This window comes from Mesoplodon mirus (genome assembly GCF_964341445.2).
Source record: "Mesoplodon mirus genome assembly, chromosome: 2".
NCBI classification, from domain to species: Eukaryota; Metazoa; Chordata; class Mammalia; order Artiodactyla; family Ziphiidae; genus Mesoplodon; species Mesoplodon mirus.
Genome location: NC_138977.1, coordinates 104,811,898 through 104,832,785, shown reverse-complemented (window position 1 = coordinate 104,832,785; position 20,888 = coordinate 104,811,898). Strand labels below are relative to the sequence as shown.

General features: G+C 37.1%; 1 protein-coding gene across 1 annotated transcript in view; it reads left to right on the top strand.

Moving 5' to 3' along the window:
* Positions 1 to 20,858, top strand: part of LOC309798614 (UDP-glucuronosyltransferase 2A2) — a gene marked incomplete at its 3' end in the record, with an annotated part of 29,693 nt that extends 8,835 nt beyond the window's left edge. Inside the window, exons 2-6 of the mRNA XM_082611137.1 lie at positions 2,429 to 2,577; positions 5,076 to 5,207; positions 15,812 to 15,899; positions 16,367 to 16,586; positions 20,579 to 20,858. Of these exons, the coding sequence (XP_082467263.1) occupies positions 2,429 to 2,577; positions 5,076 to 5,207; positions 15,812 to 15,899; positions 16,367 to 16,586; positions 20,579 to 20,858 (869 nt within the window). The remainder of the gene's footprint in view (positions 1 to 2,428; positions 2,578 to 5,075; positions 5,208 to 15,811; positions 15,900 to 16,366; positions 16,587 to 20,578) is intronic.
* Between the last annotated feature and the right edge of the window lie 30 nt (positions 20,859 to 20,888).

The window sequence follows — 20,888 nt, the reverse complement described above, 5'->3', positions numbered from 1 at the left end:
AAAACTTGGAAGCAATCACATTGCCCTTCAGTAGGTGAATGGATAAACTTGGAAGCAACCAAGGTGCAGATCCAAAAAAGGAATATTATTCAGCTCTAAAAAATGAGTTATTGAGCCACAAAGAGACGTGGAACAATGGAAGAACCTTAAGTCCCTATTATTAAGGAAAAAATCCAATCTGAAAAGTTTACCTACTGTACGATTCAAACTCTGACATTCTGGAAAAGGCAAAACTGTGGAGACCATAAAAAAAAAATCAATGGTTGCTAGGGGGTTAGATGGGGATAGGGGATTTATAGGCAGAGCACGAAAGAATTTTGGGGTAGTGAAAATACTCTGTATGATACCATATTGATTGATCATGTCTTTATTATTTGTCCAAAACCACAGAATTTATAATGCTAGGAGTTAATTATAATGTAAACAACAGACTTTGGGTGGTTATAATGTTTCAGTGTGGGTTCATCAATTGCAACAAATGTACGATTCTGTTGGGGGATGTTGATACTGAGGGAGTCTATGCATGTGTGAAGACAAGGGTACGTGGGAAATATCTCCACTTTCCCCTCAGTTTTGCTGTGATACAAAAATTGCTCTAAAAAAGTAAAGTATTAATTTTCTAAAAGTGATACAGAAATTATGCATATTAGTTTCCTCACATGTCTTTGAAAGAAATGAATAAACTAAAGAGCCTAGAAGAGTTATTTCTAGGTTGATATCTGCGGCTTGCATGACTTACCACTGAGAGATTGGTAACTGTCCTCTGCTGAATTCCCTCCATCCAACTCACCTACATTAAGGCTTTTGCCATATGTTCAGGCTACCTCTAAGTATTCTTTGAAATTGAAAGGCATCTCAGTAGACTCACCATGTAGGATTAAAGTAATAGATTCAAACAATAACAATATTTATATGGTAATTCAAATTTAATGGCTATTTATCAATTATTTATATAATTTTCCACTGTGTTCATAACTCATTTTGTGTAATAATATAACTATAGGAAAAAGATTGGTGGTAAAGTTTAATTCCATATTTTTGTTTTACAAGTCCTCAGCATAACATTTAGAATGTCTTATGAAAGTATTTAACAACTTTTGCATACTTTTGCTCAGTTTTGTTCTCACATTTGATTGGCTTTGTATTTCATACTGCGCATAACTGTTTCAAGTATAGCAGTTTAGTGAATACTTTAAGCTAGGTCTTTCTTAAAATGTGGTCTACAGGTTTACACAATAATTTCACCTAAGTACTTAGTAATCAAGGCAGGATGTCACACGCATGGAACAAGACATCTAAAGAACAATAACATATTGGGGAGAAACTGTGAGGCAGTGTTCTCATCCAGTCTCTGGCAATTTCACGCTGAGTGTCCTTGGAATTTGCTTCTTATTATCAAATTAAATCATTGTCTATATAACTTCAGACATATATCCAAGCACTACAAAGTAGTATGATTCTAAAAAGAGGCTATCCAACCTGGGGTATACATGATCACCAATTCTGAATAGAATCCTTAAGAAAGGAAGATTCTCATCTGAATTTTTCTTTACTTAGATGCAAAACACGTTTTCTGTGTATACGAATGATTGACTTGGTAATTTGCAAATACTCTTTCTTCTCCACAAATCTCCTAAAATGAATACTTAGAATCTGTTCCTTTCAAAAAACATCATTTAAAGGTAACACTAAAATAAGTGTGTGATATTAATAATGCATGCATGTGTACTCTACATTCCAAAAGGGGTTGTATTAGGTAGAAATTACTCAGGGATTTCCCACTGAGAAAATAATGGCAAATCATTATTTGCCATTAGTGATGAGATTTGACTCAGCAAGATAAGGTAAACTGATATTGGTGGGATTCTTCAACAATACGAGTGAACCAGGAATTGTAACAAGCTGAAAGGTAGAAATACAGTCCTGACTGGAAATTAGAAAGCCACTGAGAGTTGATCTGGTGTTAATATGTTGGGGCTAATCTGTCATCTGTCCTTTAATTGGAGAAAAACAGTGAGTATTAAATCCATCAGTACTTGGAGTTGTGGCTAAAATTTTTGATCAAATGTATTTCCTGAAAGAACTTATTTTTGTAAAATAATTTTATTTTTATTTGATTTTATTGATTTTATTTTTATTTTAAATATTACTGTTCTTTCACTACTCAAACATTCTTTCTCCCCCCTTCCCACCTCCCACCTTCCTCTCTTCTTTCCTATCCTCTTTCGTTTCTTCCTTCCCTCCCTTTCTTCCTCCTTCCTTATTACTTTAAATTCCCTTTCCTTTTAACATCTAGACGTGATAAGTAATCTAGAGAAACTAGATTTATTTTTTTCCTTAATAGCACATCAGAAAATTAATGGCGCAATTTTTCCCCAGCAAATATTTATGCTAATAACCTCTAGACAACTTTCTTCATTTTCTCCAGGAAGACCCACTACGTTATGTGAGACTATGGGGAAAGCGGAAATTTGGCTTATCAGGACATATTGGGATTTTGAATTTCCTCGTCCATACTTACCTAATTTTGAGTTTGTAGGAGGATTGCATTGTAAACCTGCCAAACCATTACCTAAGGTAAGTCTATTACAGTGGAGGGCTTTTTTGTATCTTATGATAAAATCCTGATTTTCCCTTAAAGCTTACAGTGTCAATAACAGAACTATGCTGCTGGATGTCTTCAGTTTGCTACACCAAATCTAATTTCAAAATCATAGGGGTCTTTTATGAATGATATTACTTCTTTTTTTTTTTACTTTACTTTGATATTTAAGCAGAGAATGAAGTCTGCCATGTGACATGTTAAAAATATCATTGTGTCCATAGTATAGATATTGGATTGAAGAACAGGAAGCTAGAGTCTTGGAAATCACTAAGAAGACTGCTGTAGTCTTCCTAACAAGCATGATAGAGTTATGAATAGGGACATTTACTATGATCATTTGAGTGATAAAGATGCTTTCGTGAGTCTTGGGCAGACTCTTACTGACAGGCTTTGGTCAGTAAGAAGAAGTTAAGTGCTTATGGAAGATATGGAATCAGACAGGGCCTCTTGGAGGGCAATGAGATTTACTGAGTCAGGAAACTGTTAGTTGAAAAAGTTTTTTTGAGATGGCAGTGATGAGTTCAATTTCAAATTCACTTTAAGAAGTCTAAAGAGTTTTCAGGTGGAGATTTCTAGGAATCATCTGTTAATACAAGTTTTCAGTCTCAGCAGAGAGCATTAGAAATAAATTAGGAGTCATCAACATAAAGTAGAAATCATAAAACTGAGAAACCCAAACGCTGAATTGGTTCTTTATGACCATGATATCAGGGGATTTTTTGGAGTAAAAGAGAAAATCATATACCCATATTCCAATGTTATCAAAGAATAAATATGGACTGCCATAAATATTGGAAGCAAACAATATTGAGAAACAAAGGAAAATAATAGGTAAATACAGTAAGAATATTGTATTTAAATATCTTTATCAATAGGCAGTGAAGAGACAGATATTCATTTGCTTGGGTTGTGGGTGAACAAACATAATCTCTGTAGAAGATAGCAGGTTAAATGCTGTTCCCAGGAGAGGTCTTGATTTCTGTTTAGGGTAAGATGGATATTGAAGTTTAAAACTTTACTTCAGGATTCTGAATATGCTTTTCATACCAACTAAGGTATAGCTGAAGACAAGCTCTATTGAGTGTTATTACTGGAGATAGTAAACCAATATCTAAAATAAATAAAGGTACAGAAAGAGATAGGACATATCCCATGGCTTATTAGGTAATACCTTGCCACACTACTATGTTTATCCTTCCAACCCCACTTTTCACATGCAGACAATTTCACAAAAATGACTCAGACATGTTTCACAAGGTAGGAAAATTATTCCATCCCAAACCCAATTATTAATATAGATATTTGGGCAATACCAATCTTGGCTTATATCTCTGATGAAAGAATTATGCCAGTCACTGGATACACAGAATAGAAAAGAAATGAGAGTTAAATCAAGAATCCAAATCAAACAGGTAAGTGTGTAAAACTTAATATACCTGTGTGTATATGTGCATATGTGTTTGTGTGTGTGTCATGTTTTTTTTATTCAATCACTATCTGTTTAGGGAGTTGAATCAAAATGGTAAAATACCAATTCTTGGAACATCAGATATTCTCTTAACATTAACTAAGTAAAAATAGCAGTCTACTTTCATTTATGGCATTGTCCTTCCCCTTGTAATTTTACTAGCCTTAAACTGAGAAACATAGTCATTGCAGGGTGACCACAAATAGTTGCAAAAAGATGACATATCTCTAGAGGGTGACATTTACATTGATTATGTGAAACACCCCAATCCCAGACTTTGCTATGCTTAGTTTGCACAACTGTAAGTGATGATCAAGAGAATTTTATTTGCAGAGAATCTGTGCTAAGGCTCAAATTTTGGGCATGCAGTTAGTGTCACACTCTTGTGGGAAGGCAGAGAAGCACTGTCTCATACGTGTTATCATGATTGTAGCAGGAATTTAACTGCATTATCATCTTTTCAAATGTATTACTATATATACCATTTCTTAAAAAATCTTTTTTAGTCCTATTAATCAGGGAAATAATAAACATGAGAAAAATATTCTGAACGCCTAACAGGAAGTTAGATCAAGTTATTCATAATTTATTGGATGTAAACTGGCATGCTAAAAATTTTTAAAGCCTCATTCAGAACTCTTCTTTGAGTTTCCTTCCAAGGAATATTTTTACAAGTTTGCAAACAGCTCTGTTGGTTCATAAAGTTAAACCTTGTGAGTAACAGTTCCATGTACCATGAGAACATCTGCCTCTTATCACCTATTCATTTTGTATAATGGTTTGGTCCCATGTCCTTATGTGTAATCACTCATTATATAAGCCATAGTTTTCAGAAATACATTTCCTCTTAAAGAGACTAGATGGTTCTATGTGGCAGAAGACAGAATCCGTCTAACAATGTCCCTGACACTTCTCTTGAGTCTGCCTATTTAGAAATGTAAGAGAGCCTTTTCCCCCCTGTGATTCTGCACTTGTGTAAGAGAGAGAATTTTATCTCTGCAGGAAATGGAAGAATTTGTCCAAAGTTCAGGCAAAGATGATATTGTGGTGTTTTCTTTGGGGTCAATGGTCAAAAACCTCACAGAAGAAAAAGCCAATCTCATTGCCTCAGCCCTTGCCCAGATTCCACAGAAGGTTAGTACAAACTCCAGTCATGGTAGGCAGCCACTCTGCCAAATGGAAAGAGTGTGGCTAATAGTACTCTTTCTAGATGAAAGTTGTAACTCATCATACACTGAGCAGAACTGGCACCACCTTTAAGCAAAAATGTCTCAAAACATTAAAATGTATTTTGGGCACATTTTACCATTTGCCTATTGAGACTTCTCATTACTATGAAAATACATCTTTTATGAAGTCACTTATTTTCAATGAAATACTGATGAAAATGTTAAGATTCTAATAACATTTTTACTCTTTGAAACCTTATGACTTGCACTGACTCATCCCAAAAGTTCTAAAGTGTGTTAGCTTCAAGGTCCAGGAAAAGAGAGATTACACGTAGAGTAGAGTAGAATCATATTCAAGAATATACTTTATGTTTCTAGGCTTTATTAGGATTCAATTAAAATATAGTTGGTTTAGAAATAGAAGCCTAATCTTTCTAAGATAAATTTTCTACAGTTAAAACAATTAAAGATCCTAATGTTATTGTCAAACAGTATATATTTTTAATTTATGACATTCAATTAACTTTAACTTTGTTAATTCTATATTTCTACTCTTTATATACTTCCATTCACAAAATACCCTGTCTCTTTATATTTTTAAATTAAAGTACATAAAACTCTATAATTGTAAGTGTACTATTTAGGCCTGTTAAAACTCTGGAGTTTTATTTTTAAACTTTTCTGTTAAAGAGTTTGTCATCTATTAGTATTTAATCTGAAAATCGTCATACAGAAAAGAAAAAAAAAGAAAGAAAAAAATTATGTAACAAAAGGTTAGCATCCTAACAAGATACTTCATTAAATAATAGAGTATAAACAAATCCTCTATCTCATTCCCCCTCAAAAACCAAAAAGGGAGCTTAAGCAAGACCTGAAGCACCTTGAAGCTCTGGCCACCTGTTCTCATCCACCACCACCCCCACACTGCCCTCCTCTTCATCCCACCCACCCCCGTCTCCTTTCAAGGGTGTCCTGGACGGCTGCAACCTACCGGTCAATTTAACAGACAGCACCCCGCTACCACTCCTCTCCTGGTCCGTCTCCTCCTCCCCACTCTCGCTCTCGCCTCCTCTTCCACTCGGGGCGCCCAGACGTGGCGGAACGCAGCACCTGACGCCCTGCGCGCCGCGCTCCCGGCTCATTCCCGCCGAGCCCAGGGTCACGGCGAGGGCAAAGGGCGCCCGAGGGGTCAGCGCCCAGGCTCGACGCGCCCTGAAGCCAGGTGCCGTGAGAAGCGGCTCTTTGGTAAAGCTCGAGAGAAAAAGGAGAGGTTCGGAGTGAGACTGCTGGAACCACCGTACGCCCGAGTTTGCCCAGTGCGCGGCGGCTGCGTGCACCATCCACAAGATACATCAGAAATTCATCTACACGTGGAACAACTCCTACAGAACACCTACTGAACGCTGACAGAAGACCTCAGACCCCCCAAAAGGCAAGAAACTCCCCACATACCTGGGTAGGACAAAAGAAAAAAGAATAAACAGAGACAAAAGGAGAGGGATGGGACATGCACCAGTGGGAGGGAGCCGTGAAGGAGGAAAGGTTTCCACACACTAGGAAGCCCCATCGTGGGCAGAGATTGTGGGTGGCGGAAGGGGAAAGCTTCGGAGTAGCGGAGGAGAGCGCAGCAACAGGGGTGCAGAGGGCAAAGTGGAGAGATTCCCGCACAGTGGATCAGTGCCAACAGGCACTCACCAGCTCGAGAGGCTTGTCTGCTCGGCCGCCGGGGCGGGTGGGGCTGGGAGCTGAGGCTCAGGCTTTGGTCGGAGCGCAGGGAGAGGACTGGGGTTGGCAGCGTGAACACAGCCTGAAGGGGTTAGTGCACCACGGTTAGCCCGGAGGGAGTGCGGGGAAAAAGTCTGGAGCTGCTGAAGAGGCAAGAGACTTATTCTTCCCTCTTTGTTTCCTGGTGCGCGATGAGAGGGGATTAAGAGCGCTGCTTAAAGGAGCTCCAGAGACGGGCGCGAGCTGCGGCTGAAGGCGCGGACCCCACAGACGGGCATGGGACGCTGGGGCTGCTGCTGCCGCTGCCAAGAGGCCTGTGTGTGAGCGCAGGTCACTGTCCATGCCCCCTTTCCGGGGAGCCTGTGCAGCCCGCAACTGCTGGGGTCCCGGGATCCAGGGACGGCTTCTGCGGGAAAGTGCACAGAGCGCCTCGGGCTGGTGCAATGTCACGCTGGCCTCGGCCGCCGAAGGCTCGCCCTGCACTCCATGCCCCTCCCTCCCCTCAGCCTGAGTGAGCCAGAGCCCCCAAATCAGCGGCTCCTTTAAACCCGTCCTGTCTGAGCGAAGAACGGACGCCCTCCGGCTACCTACATGGAGAGGCGGGGCCGAGTCCAAAGCTGAGACCCGGGAGCTGTGAGAACAAAGAGACAGGGAAATCTCTCTGTGCAGACTCGGAAGCAGCGGATTGAAGCTCCACAATCAACTTGATATACCCTGTATCTGTGGAATACTTGAGTGGACAGCGAATCGTCCCAAATTGAGGAGGTGGACTTTGAGAACAAGATTTAAGATTTTTTCCCCTTTTCCTCTTTTTACAATGAACTATCGCAAATTGAGGAGGTGTACTTTGAGAGCAAGATTTAAGACTCTTTCCCCTTTTCCTCTTTTTACAACGAATTATCCCAAATTGAGGAGGTGGACTTTGAGAGCAAGGTTTACGATTTCTTCCCCCTTGTTCTCGTTTTGTGAATGTGTATGTGTATGCTTCCATGTGAGATTTTCTCTGTATAGCTTTGCTTCCACCATTTGTCCCAGGGTTCTATCCGTCCTTTTTTTTTTTAATAATTACTTTTTTATTTTAATAACGCTGCTTGGGGCCTCCCTGGTGGCGCAGTGGTTGAGAGTCCGCCTGCCGATGCAGGGGATATGGGTTCGTGCCCCGGTCTGGGAGGATCCCATATGCCGTGGAGCGGCTGGGCCCGTGAGCCATGGCCGCTGGGCCTGCGCATCCGGAGCCTGTGCTCCGCAACGGGAGAGGCCACAACAGTGAGAGGCCCGCATACCGCAAAAAGAAAAAAAAAAAAAATAACGCTGCTATATTTTATCATATTTATTCTACTTTACTTTATCTTCTCTCTTTCTCTTTTTCATACCGTCCCTTCCTCCCTCCCTCCCTCCTCCCTCCTTTCTTTCTTTCTTTCTTTCTTTCCTCCCACCCTCCCTCCCTTTCTTCCTTTCTCTTTCTTTCTTTCTTTCCTTCCTCCCTCCCTCCCTTCTTTCTTTCTTTCTTCCTTCCTTCCTTCCTTCCTTCGTTTCTTTCCTTCTTTCTTTCTTTCTTTCTTTCTCTCTTTCTTTCTTCTACTAATTCATTCTTTCTACATTTTCTCCCTTTTATTCTGAGCCGGGTAGATGAAAGGCTCTTGGTGCTGCAGCCAGGAGTCAGTGCTGTGCCTCTGAAGTGGGAGAGCCAACTTCAGGACACGGGTCCACAAGAGACCTCCCAGTTCCACATAATATCAAGCAGTGAAGGTCTCCCGGAGATCTCCATCTCAACACCAGCACCCAGCTTCACTCAATGACCAGCAATCTGCAGTGCTCATCACCCTGTGCCAGGCAACTAGCAAGACGGGAACACGGCCCCACCCATTAGCAGAGAGGCTGCCTAAAAACATAATAAGGCCACAGTCACCCCAAAACACACCACCAGACATGGACCTGTCCACCAGAAGGACAAGATCGAGCCTCATCCACCAGAACACAGGCACTAGTCCCCTCCACCAGGAAGCCTACACAACCTACTGAAACAACCTTAGCCACTGGGGACAAACACCAAAAACAACAGGAACTATGAATCAGCAGCCTGCAAAAAGGAGACCCCAAACACAGTAAGATAAGCAAAATGAGAAGACAGAAAAACACACAGCAGGTGAAGGAGCAAGATAAAAACCCACCAGACCTAACAAATGAAGAGGAAATAGGCAGTCTACCTGAAAAAGAATTCAGAATAATGATAGTAAAGATGATCCAAAATCTTGGAAATAGAATAGATAAAATGCAAGAAACAGTTAACAAGGACCTAGAAGAACTAAAGTTGAATCAAGCATTGATTATAAACACAATAGATGAAATGAAAAATACTCTAGATGGGATCAATAGCAGAATAACTGAGGCAGAAGAACGGATAAGTGAGGTGGAAGATAAAATAGTGGAAATAACTGCTGCAGAGCAGAATAAAGAAAAAAAGAATGAAAAGAACAGAGGACAGTCTAAGAAACATCTGGGACAACATTAAATGCACCAACATTCGAATTATAGGGGTTCCAGAAGAAGAAGAGAAAAAGAAAGGGGCTCAGAAAATATTTGAAGAGATTATAGTTGAAAACGTCCCTAATATGGGAAAGGAAATAGTTAACCAAGTCCAGGAGGCACAGAGACTCCCATACAGAATAAATCCAAGGAGAAATACACCAAGACACATATTAATCAAACTGTCAAAAATTCAATACAAAGAAAACATATTAAAAGCAGCAAGGGAAAAACAACAAATAACACACAAGGGAATCCCCATCAGGTTAACAGTTGATCTCTCAGCAGAAACTCTAGAAGCCAGAAGGGTGCGGCCGGACATATTTAAAGTGAAGAAGGAGAAAAACCTGCAACCAAGATTACTCTACCCAGCAAGGATCTCATTCAGATTTGATGGAGAATTTAAACCCTTTACAGACAAGCATAAGCTGAGAGAGTTCAGCACCACCAAACCAGCTTTACAACAAATGCTAAAGGAACTTCTCTAGGCAAGAAACACAACAGAAGGAAAAGACCTACAATAATGAACCCAAAACAATTAAGAAAATGGGAATAGGAACATACATATCAATAATTACCTTAAATGTAAATGGACTGAATGCTCCCACCAAAAGACACAGATTGGCTCAATGGATACAAAAACAAGACCCATATATATGCTGTCTACAAGAGACCCACATCAGACCTAGAGACACATACAGACTGAGTGTGAGGGGATGGAAAAAGATATTCCATGCAAATGGAAATCAAAAGAAAGCTGGAGTAGCAATTCTTATATCAGACTAAATAGACTTTAAAATAAAGACTATTAGAAGAGACAAAGAAGGACACTACATAATGATAAAGGGATCGATCCAAGAAGAAGATATCACAATTGTAAATATTTATGCACCCAATATAGGAGCACCTCAATACATAAGGCAAATACTAACAGCCATAAAAGGGGAAATCGACAGTAACACACTCATTGTAGGGGACTTGAACACCCCACTTTCACCAATGGACAGATCATCCAAAATGAAAATAAATAAGGAAACACAAGCTTTAAATGATACATTAAACAAGATGGACTTAATTGATATTTATAGAACATTCCATCCAAAAACAACAGAATACACATTTTTCTCAAGTGCTCATGGAACATTCTCCAGGATAGATCATATCTTGGGTCACAAATCAAGCCTTGGTAAATTTAAGAAAATTGAAATTGTATCAAGTACCTTTTCTGACCACAATGCTATGAGACTAGACATCAATTACAGGAAAAGATCTGTAAAAAATACAAACACATGGAGGCTAAACAATACACTACTCAATAACGAAGTGATCACTGAGGAAATCAAAGAGGAAATTAAAAAATACATAGAAACAAATGACAATGGAGACACGATGACCCAAAACCTATGGGACGCAGCAAAAGCAGTTCTACGGGGGAAGTTTATAGCAATAAAATCCCACTGTAAGAAACAGGAAACATCTCGAGCAAACAACCTGACCATGCACCTAAAGCAATTAGAGAAAGAAGGACAAAAAACCCCAAAGTTAGCAGAAGGAAAGAAATCATAAAAATCAGATCAGAAATAAATGAAAAAGAAATGAAGGAAACAATAGCAAAGATGAATAAAACTAAAAGCTGGTTCTTTGAGAAGATAAACAAAATTGATAAACCATTAGCCAGACTCATCAAGCAAAAAAGAGAGAAGACTCAAATCAATAGAATTAGAAATGAAAAAGGAGAAGTAACAACTGACACTGCAGAAATACAACAGATCATGAGAGATTACTACAAGCAACTCTATGCCAATAAAATGGACAACCTGGAAGAAATGGACAAATTCTTAGAAATGCACAACCTGCCAAGACTGAATCAGGAAGAAATAGAAAATATGAATAGACCAATCACAAGCACTGAAATTGAAACTGTGATTAGAAATCTTCCAATAAACAAAAGCCCAGGACCAGGTGGCTTCAAAGGCGAATTCTATCAAACATTTAGAGAAGAGCTAACACCTATCCTTCTCAAACTCTTCCAAAATATAGCAGAGGGAGTAGCACTCCCAAACTCATTCTATGACGCCACCATCACCTTGATACCAAAACCAGAAAAGGATGTCACAAAGAAAGAAAACTACAGGCCAATATCACTGATGAACATAGATGCAAAAATCCTCAACAAAATACTAGCAAACAGAATCCAACAGCACATTAAAAGGATCATACACCATGATCAAGTGGGGTTTATTCCAGGAATGCAAGGATTCTTCAATATAAGCAAATCAATCAATGTGATACATCATTTTAACAAACTGAAGAAGAAAAACCATATGATCATCTCAATAGATGCAGAGAAAGCTTTCGACAAAATTCAACACCCATTTATGATAAAAACCCTCCAGAAAGTAGGCATAGAGGGAACTTTCCTCAACATAATAAAGGCCATATATGATAAACCCACAGCCAACATTGTCCTCAATGGTGAAAAACTGAAACCATTTCCACTAAGATCAGGAACAAGACAAGGCTGCCCACTCTCACCACTCTTATTCAACATAGATTTGGAAGTTTTAGCCACAGCAATCAGAGAAGAAAAGGAAATAAAAGGAATGCAAATTGGAAAATAAGAAGTAAAGCTCTCACTGTTTGCAGATGACATGATACTATACATAGAGAATCCTAAAGATGCTACCAGAAAACTACTAGAGCTAATCAATGAATTTGGTAAAGTAGCAGGATACAAAATTAATGCACAGAAATCTCTGGCATTCCTGTACACTAATGATGAAAAATCTGAAAATGAAATCAAGAAAACACTCCCATTTACCATTGCAACAAAAAGAATAAAATATCTAGGAATAAACCTACCTAAGGAGATAAAAGACCTGTGTGCAGAAAATTATAAGACACTGATGAAAGAAATTAAAGATGATACAAATAGATGGAGAGATATACCATGCTCCTGAATTGGAAGAATCAATATTGTGAAAATGACTCTACTACCCCAAACAATCTACAGATTCAATGCAATCCCTATCAAACTACCACTGGCATTTTTCACAAAAATAGAACAAAAAAATTCACAATTTGTTTGGAAAAACAAAAGACCCCGAATAGCCAAAGCAATCTTGAGAACGAAAAACGGAGCTGGAGGAATCAGGCTCCCTGACTTCAGACTATACTACAAAGCTACAGTAATCAAGACAGTGTGATACTGGCACAAAAACAGAAAGATAGATCAATGGAACAGGATAGAAAGCCCAGAGATAAACCCACGCACATATGGTCAACTTATCTTTGATAAAGGAGGCAGGAATGTACAGTGGAGAAAGACAGCCTCTTCAATAAGTGGTGCTGGGAAAACTGGACAGGGACATGTAAAAGTATGAGATTAGATCATTCCCTAACACCATACACAAAAATAAGCTCAAAATGGATTAAAGACCTAAATGTAAGGCCAGACACTATCAAACTCTTAGAGGAAAACATAGGCAGAACACTCTATGACATAAATCACAGCAAGATTCTTTTGGACCCACCTCCTAGAGAAATGGAAATAAAAACAAAGATAAACAAATGGGACCCAATGAAATTCAAAGCTTTTGCACAGCAAAGGAAACCATAAACAAGACCAAGAGACAACCCTCAGAATGGGAGAAAATATTTGCAAACGAAGCAACTGACAAAGGATTAATCTCCAAAATTTATAAGCAGCTCATGCACCTCAATAGCAAAAAAACAAACAACCCAGTCCAAGAAGACTTAAATAGGCATTTCTCCAAAGAAGTTATACAGACTGCCAACAAACACATGAAAGAATGCTCAACATCATTAATCATTAGAGAAATGCAAATCAAAACTACAAAGAGATATCATCTCACACCAGTCAGCATGGCCATCATCAAGAAATCTAGAAACAATAAATGCTGGAGAGGGTGTGGAGAAAAGGGCACACTCTCGCACTGCTGGTGGGAATGTGAATTGGTACAGCCACTATGGAGAACAGTATGGAGGTTCCTTAAAAAACTAAAAATAGAACTACCATATGACCCAGCAATCCCACTACTAGACATATACCCTGAGAAAACCATAATTCAAAAAGAGACATGGACCAAAATGTTCATTGCAGCTCTATTCACAATAGCCCGGAGATGGAAACAACCCATGTGTCCATCATCGGATGAATGGATAAAGAAGATGTGGCACATATATACAATGGAATATTACTCAGCCTTAAAAAGAAATGAAACTAAGCTATTTTTAATGATGTGGATAGACCTGGAGTCTGTCATACAGAGTGAAGTAAGGCAGAAAGAGAAAGACAAATACCGTATGCTAACACATATATATGGAATTTAAGAAAAAAAATGTCATGAAGAACCTAGGGGTAAAACAGGAATAAAGACACAGACCTACTTGATAATGGACTTGAGGATATGGGGAGGTGGAAAGGTAAGCTGGGACAAAGCGAGAGAGAGGCATGGACATATATACAGTACCAAACGTAAGGTAGATAGATAGTGGGAAGCAGCCGCAGAGCACAGGGAGTTCAGCTCGGGGCTTTGTGACCGCCTGGAGGGGTGGGATAGGGAGGGTGGGAGGGAGGGAGACGCAAGAGGGAAGGGATGTGGGAACAGATGTATATGTATGACAGATTCACATTGTTTTAATGCAGAAACTAATAATAAAAAATAATAATAAATACATAAAAAACCAAAAAGGGAGAAAGAGAGAAAGAGAGAGAGAGAAAGGAAGGAAGGAAGAAAGAAAGGAGGAAAAAGAAAGGGAGGAAGGAAGGGAGGGAGGGCAGAAAGGCAACAAATCATTCAAAAAGCAGCCAAAAATTTTTTAAAGCTAATTATATTTTTGGAAAACATTACATTTGAAACTTAAGAACTAGGATGGCCTCATGACAAGTAAAGTTACGTAGTATTCATGTTCATTTTAATGCTTTTTAACCCTCATATTCTGCCTAAACTAGTCCTATTTATTTTCTATTTCTTCACTCATAATCTCACTTCCAAAAGCTTTTAAGTGATAATACTATATTTAATAGACTATTAGTACAAGCCCTTTCAAAAAAGGTAAGGGCAAACAGTTTTACCTTATCTCTCAATGTTTGCAAACTCCCTCTTTTGTATGTTCCTCTCAACTATCACATAAAGGAGGATGGGCTCAGAAAGGGCTGGTTTGTGCACCACCTGCCGGCCATTGAGTGCAGAACAGGATGCTTAGAACTCAGAATTTGGAGGACATGTGCACCCCTCACACCCACCTGGCTGGGATGTTAAGTCATTCAATATGTCAATGTCCCAGACTCTTTGCTGATGACACTGGTGATGCTCTGCTCCAGTCATGCCTGGTTTCCTGCCTGGGACGTGCCTCACTCCTTGGAGCCATAACCTGGGGAACAAGAGAGTCAGCCTTTTATGCTACCTGAAAAAAAAAAAAAAAAACCCTCTATCCTGTCCCTAGAAAAGAGCTTCTGGTTTCCACCATCAGATTCTCCACTGGATCTTCAGCCTGTTAGGCACAGAGGACTGCAGCTCTGCTTAGAATAAAATATTCCTTGATAAACTACTATGCAACCTGGATCAGTTTCACAAATAATTGAAACAGAAGATGAAAGTGAAAAATGTTTGGACTTGTCTCCATTTGGGAATTGAGGCCCAGAGTTGATCCCAAGAAAGCAGGAGCTATTTGAAGCATGTGGAATACAACTGTCATGCCTTGGAACTTGTCAGGGAGGGAAGCAAACTGCACTTTTCTCTCATTTATCAATTCCTCTCAAAATACAAAGAAATAAGGAAGAACATTATGCTCATGATCCTCTCTATTCAATTATATTTTTATGCAAGAAAAGTAATCTGCACTCATACCAGCTATAAAATATCTGAAAAAAAAATAATGGTTATAGATTTAAATATGATACATTATATCTTGAATATCCAACAAATTATTTAGAACACAATCTATGTTTCTTAAATTAATAAAACTTACAAATTATAATTTTTATCCTTTCAGAACATCAAGTGGTATTTGCTGTTTTCAGATTTTAGTATACTTTTTCTTGAAAAACTTTCTTCACAATATTCTTTTGTTTATGACTTAAAGTTAACTGCTGTAACAGATATACATGAACATCAGTTGTTTGAACTTTTTATGAACTTCTGTATACTTCATGTAATACCTCAACACAGGCTTTCAAATAGTCAAAAAAAAAAAAACCTAAGATGGACTATATGATTTCTACATAACTCTATGGCCTTAAAATGCCTTAATTTTGTGTTTTTACTTGCAAAATTAAAGCATTGTCTTCCACAGGTTTTATGGAGATACAAAGGAAAGAAACCAGCCACATTAGGAGCTAATACTCGGCTCTATGATTGGATACCACAGAATGATCTTCTTGGTAAGACCAAGAAAAACAAGCTGTACAGTTGGATGATGAGCAAGTAACTGTTTAACAGCAAGTAAATTCAATAAACATTTTAAATATTTAAATTTCCACATTTTACTTGCAGTTTTAAAGCAGATATAATTAAAGAATTGGCCATTAATTTTATAGATTGATGCTTACTCTGGTTCATAAAAGAGAATCTTCAGTTAAGACTCTTATCACTCTCCAAGTTTCAATTTCAGTTCTGATATGGCCTCCTCAGTAAGTCTTTCTAGACAATGCAGAGGAAGTTAATTTCACCTTTTTCAGGGATCACGATTTTCTGAGATAGCAATTCCCCATGTTCTTGGCTTTTGTAGAAAACACTACCTTCTTCATTGAGTTATCCAATAGTTTTTTCCCCATCTCTCTCTGAAATTCTGTTAATGTATTATGTATCATGAAATCCTCACCTGCTTCTCATCCAATCCCCAAACTAGGTCATCCCAAAGCAAAAGGTTTTATCACTCATGGTGGAACCAATGGGATCTATGAAGCTATCTATCATGGTGTGCCTATGGTGGGAGTTCCCATGTTTGCTGATCAGCCTGACAACATTGCTCACATGAAGGCCAAAGGAGCGGCTGTGGAGGTGAACATAAACACAATGACAAGTGGAGATTTGCTCAATGCCTTGAGAACAATAATTAATGAACCTTTGTAAGTACGACTACTTTTAAAGGCTTGTCATTAATTATGCTACCCATCATACTCAAAAATGTCCAATGTTTCATTCATTTCTAACTAGTGTAGTTTCAAATAACAACTATAACATGACCATTTAAAAACCATTTTATTATTTCATTTCCCAAATTCCTGAAGTGATTATCTGAGATGAAAAAACAAAGATTTCAAATATTATATTAATGTTTTTTCAAAATACATAATGGTGATTACATAAATTCTTAGATATTTTTCTGGATAATCTGCTTTTTTAATAAATAATATATATGTTTATTTAAATATTATAACCATTCAGTAAGTACAAAAATGGAAGTGATAATTCACCCAATATTGATCATTCAAAAATAATCATTGTTAACACTCGGTGTATACCATTAATCAGTATATGCATATATACAGGGAGTAGTTAAAGTAGTTAATATTTTTATAAATATCAATTGATACTATATATGTATTTTAAACTAAATTTTATCTGATTTAGCTAAAGATAAAATAAATTTGTAAACTACATTTATAAACTATATGAACTTTAGATATAGATCATTATATCTTAATATTTTTCTCTGAAAGCTCTCACCAAGGTTAAGAATTAATATATGTATACACAGTGTTTATTTTTAACAATGTGTTTTAATTTTAGCTACTAATAGTTGAAATTGGAAGTTATTTCATCTCTAATATATGTTACTTAAATTTTTAATTTGTCAATATTTATGGCACTTATTTTCCTCACAGTAATTTAATCCTTTCACATATTTTAAGAGAATCAATGTTCACCATTGAATCAGAGATTCTTCAAAATATTTTTAATTCATTATTAACTGAATGCTTCATATGGAATTTTCTTTCATCAAAGAGTCATGGACTCCCTGAAATCACAGTTTACAATATTTGCTCATTGCCTTGATGGGAGAATGACACCTATCTGAATATAACATACTTAGATCTCACTTTCTTTCTTTTTGAACTGTGCAGGGTTACTTATGATCTTCTGGCTTTAAATACTGCTGTAGGGTTCTGAGGACTTTCTGATCAGTATTACTTTTTAAGAGTTTCTTGTTCAGCCTGGAAATAGATAGTATTTTTTAAATTCAGAAACTTAAACATGTCATATCCTTATCATTTGTTTTCTACACTTTCCTGGGATTATAGTGTGTTCTTTTACCACTGTTAACCTAGGATGAAAATTATCCAATTTTTCTTTTCAGAAATTAATTTATTTTGTTTATTAAAATGTCTTTTAGTTCCATTTTTTATCTCTATTTCAGGGACATCAGATTTTAATATTCTCTATGTTAAAATACTTGAGTTTGTTTTCTTTCTCTATTATTTTCTAATTGTTCTAATCATTTTTTGCTGTTCTTAATTTACTGAGATTCCTTCAAATAGTCCATATATTAGTAAATTCACTTTTTCATGAACATTGCTTACAGTTTGTAATTTTCTTATTAATCCTTTAAAGTTCTATTTTTAACAACTAATTTCAATAGCGCACCTTGTCTTTTGTTACCTCCTCTTGTTTCATAATCTGATCCTGGAGATCTTGTTCATAACTCTCACATTCTTAATCTACTCAAAGTTTCCTCTTCTTTTGAATTATGTATTATGCCTAATTACATTCTAAGTCTATCATTTTTATGTTTTTTCCCCAATATTGTGTAAGTTGCTGTCATGTTTTTCATCCTCCTTTCACTATTTGCTCCACATTTGTATAGATACCTGATTTTTAAATTTGTTTCCAGTCTATCTCAGACTCAATTATTTTTATTCAGAGGCAAAACTTGAAGGATAGTTGTAATATTCCATTCACATTACTGAAACCTGAAATTTAGGAGGTAGGAGAGAAGGTCAACTTAAATGGAATTTTTTGCAGCTTTTTTTTAGTGGAACTAGTCTATGAAAAACCATCTGTTAAAGCCCTAGCAGCAAGGTTTTCTAGACAAAGTGGTCAATGTATTCATTTCCAAAAGGGAAGACACTCAATATCTGCCTTGAACTCATCCTAAAAAGCCAGCCCTTGTGGTCCGTTTTTCCCTCCCACTCACATTGCAGTCAAAAGAGTTTTGTTAAGATACATATTCAAATCATAAATTTCATAATATTATAGATATCATCAGGATCTGGAAAGGGAGGTTAGGAGTTTCAGCAAGGCTTACTCTGATCTTTTGTTTCTCATAAATGATTATCTTGATGTCTAATCTATTAGGCTATTACCTAATAATTGGTATAATTGCTGATAATTTGGTTCATTTTACTAAATATCAGAGTAGGTAAATTCTGTAATTTCTAAAATTCTTCTTCATTTTATAGAAGGCTTACTAAATTTTCTTGTTGATTTGAAAACTATTGATGTGAAAAAATTATACTCTTAGAATTTCCCAGGAAAATATCTGAAATTATTTATTTTAAAAATACCTTAACTTTAACCCTAAACTTAATTCTAAGTCTGAAATTATCTGGGAACAAAAGTGTTTCGTGTAGAGTATATATATAATATATTTGTATTCCATTTTCTTATTCCTTAAAGGAATTAAGGAACATGAAGTTTACATTTAAATACATAAACCATAGCAATTTCATAATATTTTAACATAAGAGTCATAAAACAGTGTACAACAAATATTAAGTAATCATCTTAATGAGCACAGTCATATTTTATCCTATCTCATTTGTAGGAAAGCTTACTGTATTTTTATTTGTATTCACATGTAAAGTGTGTCTGTCAAGTATATGCATATTTCAAATTTTAAATCTCTATCTATAAATGGAGAAAACCTTGAATAAAAATATGATTTGGACAGGTAGTCTCTTATAACCACTGTAGTCTACCTAAAATGTATTAGGATGAAACTTGTGTAACTACTCTTTTACCTATATTTCAATCCGGTTGAAAGAGAGTATGAAAACAACAACAAAAAACAAAACAAACAAAAAAACAAAACAAAAAGAGAGTATGACTATTCTTTCTCACTGTGCACAAAAAAAGAACACAAGTAAATTACCTCTTGCTGCTGGATGTTGTGTATCCCGTTCACTGGTGAATGATGATTACATTTCTTCTTCTCTGATCCCAACAATGTCCAACTTGCACCAGGACATCTCTTCACATCTCTACCTTCTGTCATCTTCATGTCCGCAGGTTGGAACTTTTATCTCTAATGCAAAACCAAAGATAAACATACTAATTCTGGCTCAGCCACCAAGAAATCTCCAGTGAAGACACAACATGTCTTTTGAAGACATACTTATAACCATTGTTTTTTGAGAGACTATTAGAGTTGTTAACTATTGCTCTTGTGATGCCACATTGATTATGGGCTTTATGCTAGTGAGATATTTCTATTTATCTTAAAAGCTCAAAACTCATGTCCTTGCCATTTCTAAAATTACCTTAGTATCTTCATCCAATCTTGGCACTGCCAATATATAGACACTGTCTTTTGCATCACAAAAGCACAGGTGTGTGCAATGGAGGAATTATCACAGTGTCGATCTCAGACATTGCAAAAATGTCTCACTACTGTTGACTATCAGTTTCTGGGTCTGTCATCATTAATTAGTCTGACATTAGAGGCCATGCTTATGGACTCTCTAATGGGTATTTTCTCTCAAAATAGGGTTATTCAGAGTCTTGGTCTGGAACTGTCCTGGAAACTATAATTCACACAATACCAAAATTCCTTCTTGCAAAAATGAGGCTATACATTTACAACTGACTTATTCCATCTTTTTTATGTGTTTGCATTTTACCACACTCCGTTAAGAATATATTTCTTCCACACCCCTCTTTCACAACTCTTAACATGCTATGTGACCAGCAAAGTTCACGTTACAGCAAGAATTAAAATGTTTTTCTCAACACACCTATGGTTTTTGGCTTGCATAGCACATATCATGTATTGTATACTTACTTTTAATGAAAGCAAAAGCTCTATAATTTCTATGTTTTTGTTTGTTTTTGCCTACAGTTATAAAGAGAATGCTATGAGGTTATCACGGATTCACCATGATCAGCCTGTAAAGCCCCTGGACCGAGCAGTCTTCTGGATCGAGTTTGTCATGAGCCACAAAGGAGCCAAGCACCTGCGGCCAGCTGCCCACGACCTCACCTGGTTCCAGTACCACTCTTTGGATGTGATTGGGTTCTTGCTGGCCTGTGTGGCAACTGCTGTATTCTTGGTCACAAAATGTTATTTGTTTTCTTGTCTAAAATTTGTTAAAACAGGAAAGAAGAAAAAGAGAGAATAGATCTTTCTAAGTTTGGTAAAGGTTTTTATG